Consider the following 12663-nt stretch of genomic DNA (forward strand, 5'->3'; position numbering starts at 1 on the left):
AATTAGTTCTATTCATTTCATATAACAATGTATGTTAGGGTTATGGAATGGAAACATGTTGTCAGAGGAGTACACTTTCAGTTGTACTACACGTATGTACTGCATGTAGTGTACATGAAGTAGCGGTGGGCATGGTTTAATGATTAAGCAAGTGGACATGACCAGAACAGACATCTGAGAAGAGAACTCATCCAAGGTGGGAAGATCTTTCAAGTCAGAATACAAGAGGTAAGACACAAGAGAACCAGTGTTTACATTTCCAAATACTAAATATGTTCTACTTCTTCCTCTGATACAGGCATGGTGACCATGAACATTGAAACAGTTTAGATTGTAATTTGTCCACAGATGGTAATACTGATCTAGCAGCAACTACAGGCACTTGAAGACATTCCCTGTGTGCCTGTCAGAAACAGCTGACTGCTTTTCATCAGTCCTCATGTTTCGCAAGGCTGCTTTCTTCTGCTCCCTGCAAGTGGACTGGGATCATCTCAGGTAGGATATACCTATGTATGAAGATTGATGGATTTAACCATGGAGCAACTGTTCTTTCTGAGGACAAACGCTGGCTTCAACTTTACTGTTTCAAGGAGTGATATGACTATATAATTTAATTGAAAAGCTGTGATGTAGTGTCTGTTTGAATGAAGAATGTCTGGTACTTAAAGTCTTCCTAATGGTTGCTGGTCTTTAAAGTCAACCTACATCTTTGTGGTCTTTAAAGTCAACCTAGTTCTCGGTAAAGTCTACGTAATTGTGGGTAGTTCTTAAAGTCAAACTAATTGTTGGTGGTCCTTAAAGTCAAAGTAAGTGTTGGTGATCCCTAAAGTCAATCTTTGTTGGTGGTCCCTAAATTCAATATTATTGTTGGTGGTCCCTAAAGTGAATCTAATTGATAACGGTCGCTAAAGTCAAACTAATTGTTGGTGGTTCCTAAAGTCAAACTAATTATTGGAGGTCCCTAAAGTCAAAATAATTGTTTGCGGTCCCTAAAGTCAAACCAATTGTTGGTAGTGCCTAATGTCAATGTAATTGTTGTTGGTCCCTAAAGTCAACTTTATTGTTTAGGATCCATAAAGTCTGCCTTGTTTTTGGTCCCTAAAGACTTCCTTGTTTGTGGTCCCTAAAGTTTACCTTTTATATGGTCCCTAAAGTCTACCTCGTTTGTGTTCCTACAGTCTACCTTGTATATGGTCCCTAATGTCTACCTTGTTTATGGTCCCTAAAGACTTCCTTGTTTGTGGTCCCTAAAGTCTACCTTGTTTGTGGTCCCTAGAGTCTACCTTGTTTAAGGTCCCTAAAGACTTCCTTGTTTGTGGTCCCTAAAGTCTACCTTGTTTGTGGTGCCTAAAGTTTTTTGATTGATTGAGACTTTTATTAGTAGGTTGCACAGTGAAGTACATATTCGGTACAATTGACCACTAAATGGTAACACCCGAATAAGTTTTTCAACTTGTTTAAGTCGGGGTCCACTTAAATTGATTCATGATACAGATATATACTATCATATATATACTCATCATAATACAGTCATCACACAAGATAATCACATTGAATTATTTACATTATTTACAATCAGGGGTGTGGGGTGTGGGGGGGTAGGATATGGACAGCAAGTAGTGGACATAGAGAGAGAGAGATCAGAAGGCATAAGGAAAAGTATCTGCATTTGATTAACATTTGATTATTAGCAATCCGGGGAATGTGTTAGTTTAGGGTTGTAGCTGCCTGGAGGTGAACTTTTATTGCGGTTTTGAAGGAGGATAGAGATGCCCTTTCTTTTATACCTGTTGGGAACGCATTCCACATTGATGTGGCATAGAAAGAGAATGAGTTAAGACCTTTGTTAGTTCGGAATCTGGGTTTAATCTGGTGTTGTGGTTATGGCGGTCATTTACGTTAAGGAAGTAGTTTGACATGTACTTCGGTATCAGGGAGGTGTAGTGGATTTTATAGACTAGGCTCAGTGCAAGTTGTTTAACTCTGTCCTCCACCTTGAGCCAGCCCACTTTAGAGAAGTGGGTAGGAGTGAGGTGGGATCTGGGGTGGAGGTCTAGAAGTAACCTGACTAGCTTGTTCTGAGATGTTTGGAGTTTAGATTTGAGGGTTTTGGAGGTGCTAGGGTACCAGGAGGTGCATGCGTAATCGAAAAAGGGTTGAACGAGAGTTCCCGCTAGAATCCTCAAGGTGCTTTTGTTGACCAGAGAGGAGATTCTGTAGAGAAATCTCGTTCGTTTGTTAACCTTTCTGATTACCTTGGTTGCCATTTTATCACAGGAAAGGTTAGCCTCTAGAATGGAACCTAGGTAGGTGACCTCATCTTTCCTGGTGATAACAATGTCACCCACTTTTATGGTGAAGTCATTGACTTTCTTAAGGTTGATGTGGGACCCAAACAGGATGGATTCTGTTTTACCCAAGTGTATGGATAGCTTGTTGTCAGCGAGCCAGGTGCAAGTTCTACACAGCTCAGCACTGAGGATTCTCTCCACCTGTGACTTGTCCTTGCCGGATACCAGCAGGGCAGAGTCATCCGCAAACAAAAACAATTCATAGTCGCATGCCGATCACATGTCGTTTATGTATATTAGGAACAGTAAAGGTCCCAATATACTGCCTTGGGGGACTCCACAGCTCACCGAGAGGGGGGGGACACACGGTGCCGTTCACCTCTACCACCTGCTCCCTCCCCTCCAAGTAAGATTGCATCCAGCTCCATGAGGTTTTGTTAAATCCGATTGCTCTGAGCTTATCCATCAGTATAGCGTGGTTAACGGTGTCAAAGGCCTTCTGAAGGTCCAGCATGACCATGCCGCAGTATTTGCCCGCGTCCACCTCATGTTTGATGTGGTCGGTCAGATAGAGAAGGCATGTGTCAGTGGAGTGGTTAGTTCTGAAGCCGGATTGGAATTTGTACATGAGTTTCTTAGTGGCAAGGTAACTATCGACCTGTTCATAAACTATTTTCTCCATTACTTTCGAAATGGAACTGAGAATAGAAACAGGTCTACCTTGTTTGTGGTCATTTGTGTCTAAGGCAGTGTTTTTCAACAGGGGGTTGTGAAATTATTGGTTGAATGGACTTGTGAAACAATCTATATTTATTTCTCCCATTTATTGCTGTATTTGAAATGTGTCGTGTGTACCAAGTGAGGTAAATGTTCATGTGTGCAGTTTTTAGATATAAGATATACCTTCAGGACCAGTTGAATTTAAAACATCATTTCAAACAAGTAGGTGTCTCTACTTCAGTTTGGGGGGTCCTGGGCCTGGTAAACGTCGAAGAGCATGTTCTCGGGTCTGTACTAGCGTTTGTAGACTTTGATGTGGTTTCCACGTAGGAGAGCATCTCATATGGCGGCAGTGTTCCACAGATGTCCTTTCTTCTCCATTGGACCGGTTGTCCTGCATTTGGCAGAGCACTCATGGCTGCTGAGCTCTGCTCACAAGTGTCCTGTAATCAGGCATCTAGTCTCGGGGCCATTAGGCCGAACTCCGTCCTCTTCTTCCTCTCTGTCCACGGCAACTGGTGAGTTCCAGATCCACTTTTCAAGTGTCCTCTTTGATTAGACGGTACGTTGAAGTCTGTGTTTTCTGCAGACCCAACAGGTGAAAGCAAGTTGCCTCCTTGCCACATTAAGCCTCTGGCTGTGGTCTTCAAGTGCCCTTTCTTGGATGCAGAGGTCGTCCAGACTAGCCATAACGTAGTGAGGGAGGATGTCACAAAAACCCAAACTGGTGAGTGGTCCACACCTACCTTATCAGTTATGTCAAAATCTGGTCTACTCCCTACTTTGACATTGAGATGCTACAAAACATTGTTTTGTCACAGTACCACGTGAATCGTGACACGTGACATTGTTGCATCATTTGGATTTCAACATGTTCTTGTTTCTGAACAGGAACATGTGTGGTGGACAAATCCATCATGGACACTAAGAAGACCAGTACACTTGACTTTGTCAAACCCATGACCTCCAAAGCATCTCACTTTTTGAAGGATAACCTTCCTAAAGGTTTGCATGTTTTGTTTGATGTAAATGTGTCTCTCAAAGGCTGCAAAGACATTCATGCTAGAGTCTACATGTATGCACGTATGGATGTGGCATATACAGTATATGAATATATGCATGCTACAGTCTACATGTATGCACGTATGGATGTGGCATATACAGTATATGAATATATCATACTTGCCAACCCTCCCAAATTTTCCGGGAGACTCCCGAATTTCAGTGCCTCTCCCGAAAATCTCCCGAGACAACCATTCTCCCAAAAATCTCCCGATTTCCAGCCGGACAACTATATTGGGGGCGTGCCTTTAGCGTCGTTTCTCACCTGAAAAGGAGACTATTATATATGTCTCCGTTATCCATAGGTTTATCTATAACCCATAAAGTAGGCAGGCACGGAGCTATTTCTCAGCGTGTGTTTATTCCAGCCGGCACGTTAATACACTCACACACAACATCCGGATTCCCATCATGCATTGCTTCAAAACTACGGCAAGTTGTAATATCCAAAATTTCCAGGCGGACAAACAGTATTGGGGGCGTGCCTTAAAGGCACTGCCTTTAGCGTCCTCTCACCTGAAAAGGAGACTATTATATATGTCTCCGTTATCCATAGGTTTATCTATAACCCATAACACGGTGGCCGGATGGATATACCGTATTTTCCGCACCATAAGCCGCACCTAAAAACCACAATTTTTCTCAAAAGCAGACAGTGCGGCTAATAACCCGGTGCGCCTTATATATGGATTAACCACAATTTTTCTCAAAAGCAGACAGTGCGGCTAATAACCCGGTGCGCCTTATATATGGATTAATATTAATATTTATTTTCATAAAGTTTAGGTCTCGCAACTACGGTAAACAGCCGCCATCTTTTTTCTTTCCCCGTAAAAGAGGAAGCGCTTCTTCTTCTACGGTAAGCAACCGCCCCCATAGAAGAGGAAGCGCTTCTTCTTCTACTGTAAGCAACCGCCAAGGTGAGCACCCGCCCCCGTAGAAGAAGAAGCGCGCGGATATTACGTTTCATTTCATTTGTGTGTTTCTGTAAAAACCACAAAATGTCTCCTACTAAAAGACACGCGTACAAGGTTCCACTGACTTTTGATATTCATGTGAACCGCACTGTGGATACAACGGGAGCACGTACAGTGAATATTCGCACCACAGGGAATGAGAAGTCGTCCTACTGTGGTTCTAGCTTGCCATGCTAACGGCCAGAAACTTCCACCCACGGTGATATTCAAAAAGAAGACCTTGCCAAAAGAGAACTTTCCAGCCGGCGTCCTCATAAAGGCTAACTCGAAGGGATGGATGGATGAAGAAAATAGGAGCGAAGAGACGGGGTGACTTTTTTCACGCAGCTCCGTCCCTGTTGATCTATGACTGCATGCGCGTCCACATCATCGATGGTGTCAACAAACAAGTGAAGCACACCGAAGAAGAAGAATTCGAGGGATTTGTGGATGAGTAATAACTTCAGAAAGTAAGCTTTAAATGTTTATTCTGTGTGTTGTGTGACATTAACGTTCGAGCAACGTTGAGTTATTGATGTTGCTATTGCTCTGCACTATTTTGAGTGTTGCTATTTTTGTGATTGCACATTTGCACATTACATTTTGGGAGTGAACAGAGTTGTTAGAACGCTGGTTTGTAATATATTATTAAAGTTTGACTGACCTATCTGACTGTTTTTTTGACATTCCCTTTAGCGTAGCGTAGGTGCGGCTAATAACACGGGGCGGCTAATAGGTAAACAAAGTTTTGAAATATGCCATTCATGAAGGTGCGGCTTACAACACGGGGCGGCTTATGGTGCGGAAGATAAGGTAGTCACTCATGAACGGTCAGAGAAGCACAAGGCGGCGGCAACGCAGTATTATGGGCCACCTTGCAAGCAACATTCCGTTCTCATTTGCGGATGTTTTCAACAAATCCGTGAAGGATATGTTCCCGGATTCAGAGATCGCTTGCCAGTACTCAAATGGCAGAACAAAAGCTACTCAAATAGTGAAAGGTAAGTGTTATTTTTTCTTAAAGTAAGCAGCAAGTACATTACAGTTAGTAGAACAACTGTGTTTTCATTACTGTTTACTGTACTATATATACAGTATATATATATATATATATATATATATATATATATATATATATATATATATATATATATATATATATATATATATATATATATATATATATATATATATATGTATATATATATATATATATATATATATATATGTATATATATATATATATATATATATATAAATAAATATATATATATATATATATATATATATATAAGAAATACTTTAATTCAGTGAATTGTAGTTATAAATATACTCCTTCCCCCCAAGAATGGAATGGAATGGTGTAGTGCCCAAAGACTCCTCTTGGTCACCAGCCAGTTGCAGAGCATACATCTAGAAAGCGGCATTCACGTTTACACCAATGAATGAAATCTTCCCTCAAAAATATTTTAATTGTAATTCCTTTCTGTGTCCATCAGGTGTGAGCTTCCAGTATGACGGCTTCTTTGAGGAGAAAATAATGGGCAAGAAAAGAGATCACAGCTACAGAGTTTTTAAGACGCTCAACCGGCGTGCGCCTTCCTTCCCCATGGCGGTCGACTACTCAGACGGTGTGGGTTTAAAGAAAGACGTGGCGGTGTGGTGCAGCAACGACTACCTGGGCATGAGTGGCCACCCCAAAGTCACACAGGCCATGTTGTGAGTGGTCCGTCTCAAACCTTGATCAATATGATGAGAAGTAATGACAGGCCATGCCTCCTTCAAGGGAGACTTTGCAAAATCACGGTGCTGGTGCAGGAGGCACCAGAAGTATCTCCGGGACAAGTCAATTCCATGTGGACCTGGAGCTCGAGCTGGCTGACCTGCACGGCAAAGATGCCGCTCTGCTCTTCACTTCCTGTTTTGTAGCCAACGACTCCACATTGTTCACCTTGGCTCGGATGTTGCCAGGTGTATGTCGCAACATGCATGTGGCTTTGTGTTTCCCAAGCAACATTGTTTGCCATGCACTTTGCTCAGGCTGCCTGATCTACTCGGACGCTGGCAACCATGCTTCTATGATCCAAGGCATCGCCAACAGTGGAGTCAAGAAGTATGTCTTCCGCCACAATGATGTCAGCCACCTGCGAGAGCTGCTGGAGAGCTCGGACCCTTCTGTTCCAAAGATCGTTGCCTTTGAGACGGTGCATTCGATGGACGGTAATAAACTCTCTTTTCATGACATTATAATACAAAACCCAAAACCAGTGAAGTTGTTAGTTGGGTAATTCGTAAATAAAAACAGAATACAATGATTTGCAAATCCTTTTCAACTTATATTCAATTTAATAGACTGCAAAGACATGATATTAATGTTCGAACTGAGAAACTAAATTTTTTTTTGTAAATAATCATTAACTTAGATTTGGCAGCAACACATTACAAAAAAGTTGTCATAGGGGCATTTTTACCACTGTGTTACATGGCCTTTCCTTTTAACAACACTCAGTAAATGTTTGGGAACTGAGGAGACACATTTTTTAAGCTTTTCAGGTGGAATTCTTTCCCATTCTTGCTTGATGTACAGCTTAAGTTGTTCAACAGTCCGGGATCTTTGTTGTGGTATTTTAGGCTTCATAATGCGCCACACAATTTCAATGTGAGACAAGTCTGGACTACAGGCAAGCCAGTCTAGTACCCGGACTCTTTTACTATGTAACACGTTGTAACACGAGCCTGTTCACCTGTGGGATGTTCCAAATAATTGTTTGATGAGCATTCCTCAACATTCTCAGTCTTTTTTGCCACTTGTGCCAGCTTTTTTGAAACATGTTGCAGGCATCAAATTCCAAATGAGCTAATATTTGCAAAAAATAACAAAGTTTTCACGTTCAAACATTAAATATCTTGTCTTTGCAGTCTATTCAATTGAATATAAATTGAAAAGGATTTGCAAATCATTGTAGCTGAGATAGGCTCCCACGCCCCCCGCAACCCCAAAGGGAATAAGCGGTAGAAAATGGATGGATGGATGGATGTATTCTGTTTTTATTTACTATTTACACAACATGCCAACTTCACTGGTTTTGGGGTTTGTACTTTCTCCGTCCAAGTAATAGTCACTTTTTGCAACAGGGGCAGTGTGCCCACTGGAGCAACTCTGCGACGTTGCCCACGCTTTTGGTGCCATCACCTTTGTGGATGAGGTGCATGCTGTGGGCCTGTACGGGTCCAGAGGAGGGGGGATTGGAGACCGAGACCGAGTCACCAACAAGATGGACATCATCTCCGCTACCCTGGGTAGGATGCCTGGTGCAACCTTGCACTTGAAATTGTGACATGGCCGCCGTGTTTCCAGGCAAGGCATTTGGCTGCGCGGGCGGTTACATTGCAAGCACCGCCGCCCTGGTGGACATGGTGAGGTCCTACGCCGCGGGCTTCATTTTCACCACTTCTCTACCTCCCATGCTGCTGGCCGGAGCCAAGGAATCTGTCAAGGTCCTCAAAAGTGACGAAGGCCGAGTGCTCAGGAGGAAACACCAGAGGAGTGTCAGGCTGCTCCGACAGATCCTCTTGGACTCGGGTCTTCCACTCGTCCACTGCCCAAGTCACATCATTCCTATCAGGGTAAGATTAAAATGGAGGGTTCCATTTCTGGGCTTGTGAATACTCTGCAAAAATAGTCACATTTGTGTTTTTAAACATTCATTTTCACATCTAAATATCACTTCTATGTTTTTGAATGAAACACTCATAAAAATAGGACGCAAGTAGTCGCTCTTCCTCGTGCCTAAATGCCGCACCGACTTGCAGGACGAGGAGACCATCAGGAACACGCTAGTTAGCGAACCACCCAGCTTGCTTACTTGTTGTCTGTTTGCTCTCCGAGCCGTAACCGTGCTGCTAATCATATTTGGATGATTACAATCCCAACACTGTTGTAGTCTGGACCAGCGGTTCTTAAACTCTCTTCACCAAGTAAAAACGTGTCTCTCCAAGTGCCACCCTATTAAAATACAGTAACATTGTTGGCCCAAGTATTCATTAAAAGCTTTTATTTAACAAGTATTTGGAATATTATTGGCCACTGTAACATTACACACAGTTTGAACAGTAACACTGTGTGTGAATGTAGGAAAATAAAACACTGTACCTTAATCAAGTGGTTCTTTGGCGTACCACTCGATGGAGCCCGCGTACCACAGTTTGAGGATCACTCTTCTAGACTATTTATTAGTAGCCACATACTTCACGACACAGGAAGTATATTACCTGAGGGGACGTGGCTACAGGGTAGAGTTGCCAACTTCTGACTTCTTTGCAGGCATGTAACAGAATGTGACATGTTCAATGACGATAATGGTAGAGTACATGGGACCGGTAAGTGTCAAAGAGGTTGGTAGATGAGAATAAATCCAAAGTCCAATCAAGTGGAGACTTGCAGGAATTGCAGTCTTCATGTTCTACTTTTACTCTCGGGGTTTGTGCTGACATGTATGATGGGGACATGTGCTGGCACAGGTGGCAGATGCGGAGAAGAACACAAAGATCTGCGACATCATGCTGTCTCGTTACAACATCTACGTCCAGGCAATCAACTACCCCACTGTGGCCAAAGGGGAGGAGCTACTTCGCGTCGCCCCGACGCCACACCACACCCCCAAGATGATGTACGACTTTGTTGGTATGACACCTATCTTTTATACAACCTATTATTAGTAATATTATTATTATTAGTAGTAGTAGTAACCATCTAGGTGTGCTTAAAGGGGACCTATGATGATTGTGCTCTTTTCTGATGTATAAAACGTGTTACCATGTTGGATAATCGTGTTCAAAAATGCCATCATCAAATTCATGAATTTAAATGTGAGCTTGCACACAGTTTAAGATACCTCTGAATTAAAAGTTTTTTTTTTATATATTAATAAGAAATACTGATGGACGTACACTACCGTTCAAAAGTTTGGGGTCACCCAAACAATTTTGTTGAATAGCCTTCATTTCTAAGAACAAGAATAGACTGTCGAGTTTCAGATGAAAGTTCTCTTTTTCTGGCCATTTTGAGCGTTTAATTGACCCCACAAATGTGATGCTCCAGAAACTCAATCTGCTCAAAGGAAGGTCAGTTTTGTAGCTTCTGTAACAAGCTAAACTGTTTTCAGATGTGTGAACATGATTGCACAAGGGTTTTCTAATCATCAATTAGCCTTCTGAGCCAATGAGCAAACACATTGTACCATTAGAACACTGGAGTGATAGTTGCTGAAAATGGGCCTCTATACACCTATGTAGATATTGCACCAAAAACCAGACATTTGCAGCTAGAATAGTCATTTACCACATTAGCAATGTATAGAGTGTATTTCTTTAAAGTTAAGACTAGTTTAAAGTTATCTTCATTGAAAAGTACAGTGCTTTTCCTTAAAAAATAAGGACATTTCAATGTGAACCCAAACTTTTGAACGGTAGTGTACTTATGTAAGCTTTCTAGTATACGCTGTCTGCCAGCCTCCTCCACTGTTATTTATTTTTTTATGTATGTAAAATCAATATTTACTTCTTTAATTGGATACATTTTACACTGTTAGCTGCAGTCTGCAGTGTTATTTATTTTTTCATGTCTGTAAAGTCAATATTTACTTCTTTAATTGTATATATTTTACACTGTTAGCTGCAGTCTACAGTGTTATTTCTTTTTTCATGTCTGTAAAATCAATATTTACCTCTTTAATTGTCCACATTTTACACCAGTAAGAACCAGCTGCTAAACTCAGACCAAAAAGACGGAGCTATTGAGACATTACGACTCGGTTTGAGTAAAAACAGCTTTATAAGATACAAACACCAACAACTGAGAACAGAATAGCTAATATCAAGATTGTTTTCAAAGAGTTTAAAAGTAGGGCTGGGCAGTAAACCGGTATTACCAGTTATATTTTACCAAGAGATATGTATTTCAGACTATACCGCCGTACCGTGTTATAATATCTTTTGACGCTACCTGTTATAGTTACTCCCGACGTTTACCCACACTTCATTGAGTTTCTTCACGTCGACATTCAGAGCGCTGGGCAGAAGTCACATGATCTCAACACCTTTGCGATGCTTTCTTCAGCTGCTCTTTATTGGCCAGAGGTTACACAATCCAGTGAAAAGATTCAAAATTCAAAACAACTATTACTGGGAAGTCGGAATTTCCGAGTTCCTAGTTAAGAATTTCAACTGTAACAACTCTCGAGGTCGGATTTCCGACTCGGAAAGTTGGAGCATTCTTGGTTTCAAAGATGGCTGCTCTGGATGTAAACACTAACTCCATAATATCCGTTATTAGCACTACTGATTAGCCTTTGTTGCAGTAAATCAGCCATATACGATGTATTGTTGTATGTTTTTATATGGAAATGTAATGTTAACGACATTTATTTCCTGAGTTATATACCGTATTTTTCGGACTATAAGACGCACTAAAATCCTTTCATTTTCTCAAAACTCGACAGTACGCCTTATAACCCGGTGCGCCTAATGTACGGAATAGTTTTGGTTGTGCTTACCGACCTGGAAGCTGTTTTATTTGGTACATGGTGTAATGATAAGTGTGACCAGTAGTTGGCAGTCACACATAAGAGGGAAGACTATGTCTCCCGGCTGGCCTGGGAACGCCTCGGGATCCCCCGGGACGAGCTGGACGAAGTGGCTGGGGAGAGGGAAGTCTGGCCTTCCCTGCTTAGGCTGCTGCCCCCGCGACCCGACCTCAGATAAGCGGAAGAAGATGGATGGATGGACATAAGAGGTACGGGTTGACTGCAATATGACTCAAGTAAACAACACCACAATGTTATATGTTCCATTGAAAATGTACAACAAAGATGACGGAGAGAAGACGCTGCCGAAGGTGAGCCACGTAAATAAGACTGCCAACAAAACAGCGGATCCTGAAGCGACTGTCAGAAAGCGACTTGAAGATGGTCTGTAAAACATCATCTATGCAACATTTTGACAAAATAACCACCATTACATGTTATGTAGACCACAAGGAAGTGTTTTACATTTAGAAAAAAATTAAAATAATATGACCCCTTTAATGCGCCTTATAATCCGGTGCGCCCTACGGTCCGGAAAATACGGTACTCTGTACGCCGCTAGCAATAGCATCTGTGATTCCCCTTCATCCATATTCTCCCATAAGTTGTTTGTATTCAGACAAAACAAATGACAGCGTAACTGGAACGCTCTCAACTCGGCTGTGATGTCATTCCCAGCTCCCACTTGCAACTTCGAGGTAAATGGAACGCAGCATTTAGCTCAGTTCAAACCCTCGCTGACGTCACACGTCGCCTAGCAACAGACACCGCCTTTTAAAGGCACACACACGCACACCCGTGCTGCTCATAAACTTCTCTCAACGAGGAGAGGTGGAGCGTGGTTTTAGTTGCAATTTAAAGGAATGGCCTCCACACACCACCTCTTGGCAGACGTTCTGGGAACTGGAACACAACGTGCACTAAAGTACATGGAATACACCATATGTTGAGCAGCAGGAAGCGTGTAGATAGAAATCATCAAAGATCCCCTTGAAGACATCTAACATTCTCCAACACAAGTGTGACTTCTTTTGTCCTCTGCTTGCTCTC

General features: G+C 42.0%; 1 protein-coding gene across 1 annotated transcript in view; it reads left to right on the forward strand.

Annotated features, from left to right (window-relative positions):
* Window positions 1-161: 161 nt before the first annotated feature.
* The window catches only part of LOC133653443 (5-aminolevulinate synthase, non-specific, mitochondrial-like), a 13685-nt gene continuing 1183 nt past the window's right edge, over window positions 162-12663 (forward strand). The window contains exons 1-11 of the mRNA XM_062052701.1: window positions 162-228; window positions 299-495; window positions 3342-3529; window positions 3601-3738; window positions 3903-4016; window positions 6529-6748; window positions 6816-7000; window positions 7070-7249; window positions 8165-8329; window positions 8388-8656; window positions 9551-9713. Of these exons, the coding sequence (XP_061908685.1) occupies window positions 440-495; window positions 3342-3529; window positions 3601-3738; window positions 3903-4016; window positions 6529-6748; window positions 6816-7000; window positions 7070-7249; window positions 8165-8329; window positions 8388-8656; window positions 9551-9713 (1678 nt within the window). The 5' untranslated portion in view covers window positions 162-228; window positions 299-439. The remainder of the gene's footprint in view (window positions 229-298; window positions 496-3341; window positions 3530-3600; window positions 3739-3902; window positions 4017-6528; window positions 6749-6815; window positions 7001-7069; window positions 7250-8164; window positions 8330-8387; window positions 8657-9550; window positions 9714-12663) is intronic.

This window comes from Entelurus aequoreus, linkage group LG07, assembly GCF_033978785.1.
Source record: "Entelurus aequoreus isolate RoL-2023_Sb linkage group LG07, RoL_Eaeq_v1.1, whole genome shotgun sequence".
Lineage (NCBI taxonomy): Eukaryota > Metazoa > Chordata > Actinopteri > Syngnathiformes > Syngnathidae > Entelurus > Entelurus aequoreus.